General features: G+C 40.7%; 1 protein-coding gene across 13 annotated transcripts in view; it reads left to right on the top strand.

Moving 5' to 3' along the window:
- Positions 1-4,390, top strand: part of zmp:0000001168 (signal-induced proliferation-associated protein 1) — a 29,402-nt gene extending 25,012 nt beyond the window's left edge. For 9 of the 13 annotated variants that reach the window (XM_034550590.1, XM_034550595.1, XM_034550592.1 and 6 more), the window contains 4 exons: positions 663-761; positions 1,248-1,314; positions 2,271-2,349; positions 3,615-4,390. In XM_034550590.1, coding sequence (XP_034406481.1) covers positions 663-761; positions 1,248-1,314; positions 2,271-2,349; positions 3,615-3,758 — 389 coding nt within the window. In that variant the 3' untranslated portion in view covers positions 3,759-4,390. Of the gene's footprint in view, positions 1-662; positions 762-1,247; positions 1,315-2,270; positions 2,350-3,515 lie in introns of all 13 variants that reach the window. The other 4 variants (XM_034550600.1, XM_034550601.1, XM_034550599.1 and 1 more) reach the window with 4 other exon arrangements.
- The last annotated feature ends 4,829 nt before the right edge of the window (positions 4,391-9,219 follow it).

Consider the following 9,219-nt stretch of genomic DNA (forward strand, 5'->3'; position numbering starts at 1 on the left):
CCCCTGCTCTGCTGCCACCCCCTGCCAGGGCTGGGATAAAAGGGGGACAGATGGGTAGTGGGAGGAGTGGAGTTTTAGGCAGCCCCAAATCAAGGAGCCCCTCTTACACCATCTGCTCTGCCTCCGCTGAGACTATGAGACTCATAATTTATCTGCCATAAGAGCACTTGCTCATCCTCTCATCTGATTCTTCTGATTTTTGCGGGGGCGGCCTCTGAAGACTCTGATTGTTTCACATCACGTTCTTTCACAGGGAGTCTGTTCAAATGAATGACAACTTTTAAACAAAAATATCACATTCAATGACTTAATAGACCCTACAAAATTAAGTATTTTAGCATCTTAATGCCTTTTTATAATAAGTTTTTTTTAATAAATAATTTACCCAAATGTTGTTATTAAACTTACATTTGAATTCAATCATAACTGATCTTACAAAGTCAGAAACATAATTCAATGAAACCTGCAGGCACACTACATAGAGTACATCATAACATTTCCTCCCTGTGCCCCTGAATCTGACCAGCATTAGTGCAGCAGCACCCCCTAGTGGTTGCTCTTTGTTACTGTAGATCGGCTGCTCAAAAGTCTGCAGTCCCACTCACGGTTCTGCTGTTCTTCTGTCCTGAAAAACGAGTTAAATCTTAACCTATTCCTCTCAGTTCTCTCAGAGACGACAGAGTCCACTGAGGAGGAGTGGCAGTCCATCGCTGACTTGGCCACGGCGTGCCGCGGCATCCTGGAGGCTTTGTCACGAGAAGGTGAGCAACTATTTACTTCTGCGCACCTCACTTACTGTAATTGTTTAAACACGATAACAAGCTGTCCTGGTGGTTAGCACCATCTCAAATACCAAGAGGGCCATATAGAAAACGTGTTTTCTGAGTTTGGTGTGCTGGACTGGCTGGCAGACCGCAACCCCGCCCAACACTTTTTGGGATGAACTGAAAAGACGAAGGCCTTGTCACCTGCTTCCAAAACCTTGTAGAAAATCTTCCCAGCGTGTTGGTTTTGGAGTGAGATCACTTCTGGGTGTTATGTCCATGTTTCCACATACCTTTGATCAAAAAAACAACAACATATTTTGCGATGGATCTGCACTCTGTATGAAGATAAGTGTATGAATGAGTGTATGTTCTCTACCGAGAGAACGTGAACATCTCCCGTCTTTGGCTGCGTCATCTTTTCATTGTGGTATGTATGGTTATATTAAATTCTAATAATGTGGATAATGTTCATTACCACAGACCATAAAGCCGGAGACCCCTCCCAAGCTGACCAGACAGACGGCATGCTGAAAGACTCAAAGGAGAGGTGGGTTGCTATACAGTACACACAGGGCGAAGCAGACAGTTCAATGTCTCTGTCGTAGTCTCTCGGTTTTCTTTGTGTCAGGATCGTTGCACACATCCCTTTTACCGGCTCTACTTCTTTATTCTCTCTCAATTATTTAGACTTTAACGGCAACATCCAACTGTTTGAGTCAATGCGATGGTTTCTCTCCCCCATAAAGAGAGCTCTCTCTTGCTGCAGTTATGCGCATGCAGACACACGCACACACACGCGCGCGCCACACACACACACACACACACACACACACAGCTTGTCTGACTCACTGTCATTGTCATCTTTCTGTAAAACTCCTTGGCCACCTTGTTTTAGTCCTCCATGCTGTGTCTGAACAAAGTCCAGACACAAAATGTGTCAATAAAAAAATAAAAAACACCAATGTGTAGCTATTCTTTACAGACGTCCCCACACATACTGTGGAGGTCGCACGGAATACTCTCTATCACCTCTGATTAACATCTGTTGGTGAACCTCAACTTGCAATTAGCAACACTTATCACACCATGTATCTAGATATATAAATTCTTTTTATCAGCATTATCATGCTGTTCACGTCACCAGAAGCGTTTGTTATATATAACTGCAATAAGACGAAGCGCTTCCTGGGATGACTTCTCTCACTGAAGACGGCTCTGCTTATCAACCGAGCAATTACTGCAAAATGATCTCTGAGTATTACAGGTTCAAAGGCTCAGAGGCGGCCACAGTGAAAGTCGAGACCAATCAAGCAAAGTGAAAAGTTCACTTGCTGAATGAGAGAGATCTTTTTCTTACAAAAGAAAGACAAGAAAGACCTTTCTATAAAACACACCAGTGAAGACATTTATCTTGTTCATTTGTCACTTATTAATTGAGACTTTCTCTGATTACAAATAACTTGATTGATGTTGACAAAGCGTCGCTGCCTCTCTTTGTTGCAGTGACTCTCCAGGCCACCTCGAGGAGAAGGTGTCACAGCTGGAGTCCATGCTGAAGAGGCTGCAGGATGACCTGCAAAAGGTGCTTTGACTTTCATGAACGTTTTTCTGTTATTACATTTTCAGTGAGCTCCATGGGAGAGTCAGCAGGTAGGAAAAAGTATTCAAATTGTTCTGCTTCTGCCTCTGATGCGAGATCATGTGTATTATTTTCTGATGCAGGCTTTTGTTTACTTTCCATTTCTGGTTCACTGTGGATGCATTAAATACAGAAACACTCAAAAAGCATTTATTTACTTCTAATGGTGTACATTTTGTACAGCAACATTTCAGATTTGTAAATCCCCCAATATCATACTTACAAAAATGTAAAAAAATGTATGTCAGACAACGCCTGTTATCAATATGTTCTCGTACGTTGCTGCTACTGCATGTATGTAGATGTCAAAGTATACTGAATGTGATGAACTCATTATTATTAATCTCAACCTCAGAAACAGCCGCTTGACGAAAAACAATTCTCAACACAAAGTCCACTTGTGTTTCCGGAGCTTTCCACCACATCGTGTGGCCTTCCTCTGCAGACGGAGTCAGTCAGCAGCAGACAAGTGGACCATGTGTTGAGAATCTTTGGTCAACAGTGAATTTGTGCACATATTATATAAATATACTATTTAGTCAATGGACTCTCAAGACGAATGACAAAATACCCATGTAGTGCTCAAACAATAACTAATAATAATTATGTTAACAGATAATTAAACTGATTAATATAACTGATTCATTGTCTGTCATATATGAAGCAAAAATGAAACATTCTTGGTTCCAGCCTCTAAAATTGCCTGCTTTTCTTTATTTTATCGAAACAGTAAATAGACTATATTTGGGGTTTGAACTGTTGGTCGGACAAACAGTCAATTTAACGCTGTCACCTTGGGCTCTGGGCATTTCTCACTGTTTGTTTTTATATTTTATATGTCAGTCAGATTATTCAATCATAAAAATAATCATTCATTGTGGCCTTTTACCAATTGTAGGCGATGAGTTGCTTACTCAGTCTGACCAGCAGGCCTCAAAGCACTGAGACTTTCATTTATAATTTATAATTTAGAGTCTGAACTAGGATTTTCTGATTTTCTGTCAATCAGTTCAGTGCATTGTTTCTTTCCTCCCACTGCAGCGTGATGTGCTTCTCTACACTGTTTGTGTTGTTTTATTTCAAGCTCTGTGTTTATGTGTGCCCACTAGTTTCCTTAAAGCCACCGCTGTACCTGTCGCTCCCCTCCCGTTCCTGCCACAGCGATCTGAGCGACGGCTTTTGTTTTGTTGTGTGCCGATGTCTTTCAGGAGAAGGAGGACAAGGCGATGCTGCAGGCCGAGGTGCAGAGCCTCCGGCAGAACAACCAGCGGCTGCAGGAGGAGTCGCAGAGCACAGTGGCTCGCCTCATCAAAGTCACCGAACTGCTGTGCAACGTCAACAAGCCCTGTTAGCTTCACCCCAGCACGCACAAACACACAAATCAGCAGAAAGATGCAACTCTGTACAACGTGCTCGTACGCTCAGTAGACCGATTTTCTTCGTATATATTCGCAAAGGCAAACACACACGCATCCTGTTCAATCTGTGTGTAACCGCAGTCTCAATCCTGAATCCTGGACCTGCCTTTCATTGAGGAAGTATGCAAATCAACCCATGAAAAAGAAAAAAAATTACATTTTCAACATCCCCATGACCTTCACAGACTGACCAATGTGCAGCTCTCAGGCTGCTGCGTTGGTGTGCAATGCCAGAGTGCTTCTCTTGGTGTATACAGTGCGTGTGTGGATGTGTGCGTGCCTGTGTGTGTGTGTGTGTGTGTGTGTGTATGTCTGTGTGCATCTCTTACTGTACCTTGCTTCAAATACTTGACAAGCTGGGCTGAATAGCACTTGCATAAAAAGGTGGCAATTAAGAGAGACACTGTATAGCATGTTTGGTGGTGTCTTATCTGAAATGACCAAAAGTGTGTATATATACTGTATCACCAATAATATATGTGAACAGTAGTATTGCTATCCTCTCTGCCAGACGTGTAGTTGCAATGCCTGAGTGTGGTTCTGCCCGGCGCTGATAGTATGCAAGGCCTTGAAACAAAACACAACAAGGAAAAAAAGAGAACATGACAATGACGAGCCTGAAGGCAGCCTTCTACTTCAGAAGATGTAACGATGCCAACTGACTGGCCTCGGAGAAAGGCCTGTTACGTAAGGACATGAATCGCTAACCCCTCTTCACTTCTCAGTAGTATTGAATTTAAGAAACTGAAGTTTTTAGGGAGAAAGGATTTTTAAAAACCCATCCATAACTTTTTTTTTTTAAAAAGGAGTTCCGCATGCTTGTTCCTCCTGGAAGTATGTTCAAAACAATATAAAAGGGATACTGAAAAGGGGTTTTACCCCTCCTGAAAACGCAGAAAATGCCAGGAAAAGAACTGCTTCAGCTTCCTTCCATGATTGCCTGTAGCTGTTTTCTTCTAACCTCACTATTGTAGCAGCCATACTGTGGAAGATCTCCTACTGGCCTGAACCACAAAATGCCAAAAGGCAGCTTTTTCTTTCAGCTGGCAAAATAGCTTTAGGTGTCAGAATAAAACACCTTAAACTAATAGTAAAATACAGGATATTGTGTTTAAATATGTTTTGTGTTTGGCGGATGTCTACAGTGACTATTTTGGGTAATTGTTTAGTATGGCTTATGAGCGGTAGCGGTAAGGACACATGGTGCAATCTTACCATTCCACCCTGATGTGTGTTTGTATGTGTTTCTGTGTTGTTCTTGCACTTTTCTTTTTGTAAAATCAGCACTGGACAGGGCACATAGTGTACCTTATTTAGCCCGGGTTATGTCTTACCCAACATAAGAAGGTGGATAAGATCTCACCCCCCCCCCCCCCCCCCAACCCCCCGACACCACCTTTACCTCACCTTTCTGTGTCTACTGCTGATGGCGCCAATAACAGTAACGTGTGTTCAGAGGAGTCGGACTGCTTCTCCTCAGTGCCAATGGGAAAAAAGCGAAGGCAGCTCTCCTGAATCCCACTGAAATCAAACAGAACTGACCACAAACAAATCTCCGACTATGAACTCTATACTCTGACAAAAAGGGATGCCAAACGTTCGTCAGTCACTCCGACTCTTGTTTCTTGTACAAACTTCCTCTTGTAATTTTATTTTAGAGTCACTGTGAATACCTGGTACCAGCATATTAAGATACAATATATACAGATTAAATTATGAATCTAAACTTTATCAGTATGTGAAGATACTGTATGTACAGCTGAACCGTTCCATGTTACTTAGTGCATTGGGTTGTGTATGCCCTCCTTTTCGCAGGATGATTATGCAGAGAAGTGTTAATGGTGACCATGCAGGCGCTCTGTGTCATCTCCTGTACATGCTGAAGCCTCGTGACTGAACAGGAAGGTGTGAGAAGACCTGTTTGACTGTGTCTTGTATAGTTATTTAGATTGTAGGAGGTTGATCAAGCATGAGAATGTGCCAAGCAACTTCCAAGCCCCCCTTTGTTTGTGTGTATGTATAAAAATGTAACTTATTAATCATGCAAATGTGGATTTTCTTGTAGCTGTTTTAACTGGATGGAAGTCTTGAGGAAACAATGTGAAATAGTGCGGAAAGGCAAAGTGGTCTTGGTTATACATTTAAGTTTATTTTGTAGAAAACCAACAACCATGATATGACATGACAAAATATTATCTGCTAAATGTGACGATGGTTCTTATTATCATTCCGATATTGAGCTATTTCAGCTCTTGAATATAATAAGGTCTTAAAACACCATTAGGTACGCCTTAATGAGTGAAACTCTTCTTTTGGAATGGATGTTCAAACTGCTCATACTGGTGTTATCCGAAGGCTTATTCCTCTGACTTTGTGCCTACCAGAAAATGTAATGTATGCTTACCCAGCTTAGTGACCTCATTTCTTTGTCTTTGGTTGCACTTACTGAGGGTTTTTTGTGGCAGATGAAGGATTTCCTAAGAGACTGTCACAACATCTGGTCTTTCATCCGCTGTGCGAGGAAAGGTCATTGAGTAACACATGATCCGAAAAACAGACGATGATGATGATGATAGTAGTAATAATAATAGATGTGTATTGCTGGTCTGAAGAATCCCTGAGGCTCAGTGAGGACCACTGATGGTTCAACGAAGCAAACCGACAAGTAAATGATTCTTAAAAGCAAATTAAAAGGACAAAGGTGCTGAAAACGACCCAAGTTTAAGTTGATATAAATGTGTGGAATGGTGTATGCTTCCTCTAAAGGATGATTATTTTGGTATTTAAATATTTACAAAAATGAATTGTCTCAGAAAATCCAATGAAGTATTTGGAACCAAGAAGAAATCCGATTGTGGCTGAGTTGATGCAGATGTTTTGTCGACAGTGATTTTGAGATGTTTGTGTGTAGTTGCTTTTACGATATGATAGAATGATGGTGGGAGGGGTTTCTGGTTTTGGTTTGTGTGAGATAAAAAAAACTCCAAAAAAAATACCTGCAGTGAGAAATCAGGTTTTTTTTTAAATATTTGTATTTTCTCACCAATGGAGAAAAGATCACTGATCAAAATTACAAGTTAATTAGTTGAATTGTTTTTTGGAGAAGAAAAACAAGCTGTAAACGTAAGAATGTAGCTATCATTTGCGCACTCGACACCTATATTTACTTTTCAATCAACACAAAACTATTAAATGGAAAAATTAAGTTATTAGTATTATTTTTGTCTATTGATTTGCATGGTTGAAATGCAAGCAGGGATAGAAATACTAGATACTAGAAATGTTAATATATTGTGAATGTATGGTGTTCATGGGACATAAACTCACAAAGGGCATGTTAGGAATCTGAAATGTTAGGCTCTAGAGATGACTGATGAGAACAGAGAGTTACATCCTCATGTGTCCGGGAGCAGCACCTCTGAGGACCTCATGTCCTGAACTGATGAACACTGGAGGTGGAGGTGAAACAGAGCTGAACTAACAGCTGACAGCAGCACAGGAAGAAACTGCTTTGAGGTCTGACGGCAACAACACGATTTGTCCGACAGAGGTCATGGCCAAATCAGATCGACTGAAAAGAAGAGAATGTAAAAGTCAGTCGACAAAGTGGGATCAAAGCACAATAAATATGTATAAACAGAAACAGACTCACGATGTGCAATGAGGGAAGCGGCAGGCTCCTGAGGTCCTAAAACATGAGGCTTCTGCTTTAACTGAAATAGCAAAAGGTATCCAAATACTGTATATTCAGTAACTGTACTATATGATTGAGGTACTAAATTATTTTGTTTTTATTTTAGATATGCATTTACACTGAAAATTACATCAAGAATACAGCATTATGATCAAAATAACAAGCAAATAGCTGCCACAATATGAATTTGGGAAAAGGTCCTGGCACATCTTAGCCTAATACAGCCCACTGCATTTATTCCACATCGGCGGTTCTCTACCAGGATTATTAAGTGTTATATTCCATGTATGCTGTATATATGTGTTTCTATGTATAAGAACATCATCACAACCTTCAACAGATCCAAGATACAGACAGTTTTACTTCCTGTTGCAGAGCTCTGTCCCAAACCTTTCAAAGCTTCACCACAATAGCTGTTAAGCCATAGCACAGCTTTGTTTGTCGAGATATTCTCTGTTTAACATCCGACAGGAAACTGAAAAATGCTGACAGCGTAAACAATCAAATTATTAGACTGTATTCACACTATACACCACCAGCTTCTACCAACTCTTAACTGTAATGCAATCATTTATGTTTATTGAAATACTGCATTTATTGAGATAGAAGAATAAAAACCAGCCTGCTTCACAAAAACACACAAAGATTTAGAGTACATAGTTTTAAACCAGTTTGAAATCCTGGTTGGATGCACATTCCCATCTCCCTGACTTGATACAGCATGAGGTAAGACAAATACACTTTCCATAGCTCGTTCCATGATCATAATACAGCACGACAACATCATACAAACATTCGCCAGGACTCGGTCCTCTGGAAGGCTTTCCTAAACACCAGCCGCAGAAAAGCGCTTCATCTTGGCTGCCCTGACAGCAGGAGGAGAACTGACGACAACAATGCACCGGCCTATGTCTTTATTTGGGGTTGGAGCGCAGGACGGAGTCTTCAGTGAGAGTCGTGTGTCACACACAGCTGAGGGGCTTCACACCAGTTTGACTCACCCGTGTTCAGTAAATAGAGAGGTCATGTGTTGGTGTGTGTGTGTTTAGACTCCTGGTTCAAAGGGTGTATATCGTATTTTAAATGGCCCGGCCACTGTTGCGCCATACAACATGTAGAGGAGGCCTTATATGAGTCTGCCTGAAGCATCACTGTTTTAAACAGTCAGATTAAATAGCTTTTATCAATACTACGCATCTACAGACACAAACAACTGATACATATTTGATCTAAGAGGTCTCCTAATGTTTACAAATACATCCAATCGTTTGTGTATCCAGACTAACATGGAATTAAATGAGCTTTTTAAAACATTTCATAAACTGAAGTGGAACATTATAAGAGACTAAACTTCTTCACTCCAATGCAACAAACTAAGGTTCATGTTTGATGCGTTTCTGTGAAGAAGAAAAAAGTAAAGTAAAGCATGCAACCTGTTAATAAGTGATGCACCTCATATAACAAACCATGTGTACAAGTCAATGATAAACGTCCGGCCCTCTTGTCATAAATCAGTTAAACTTTCAATGGAAAAACACCAGGACACTGTAAACTCGCTGACGTCGAATGAGGCTACTTTCATTTTTTTAATGTCATTTTATTGAAGTGAAGGTCTTTTTAACAACCTTATATATTTAAAGGAGACATTGACCAGACTACTTCTATTGTACTTATTTCGTACATGCACTTTTACACAAAAAG

The sequence above is a fragment of the Cyclopterus lumpus genome, chromosome 14 (genome assembly GCF_009769545.1).
Source record: "Cyclopterus lumpus isolate fCycLum1 chromosome 14, fCycLum1.pri, whole genome shotgun sequence".
Classification (NCBI taxonomy): domain Eukaryota; kingdom Metazoa; phylum Chordata; class Actinopteri; order Perciformes; family Cyclopteridae; genus Cyclopterus; species Cyclopterus lumpus.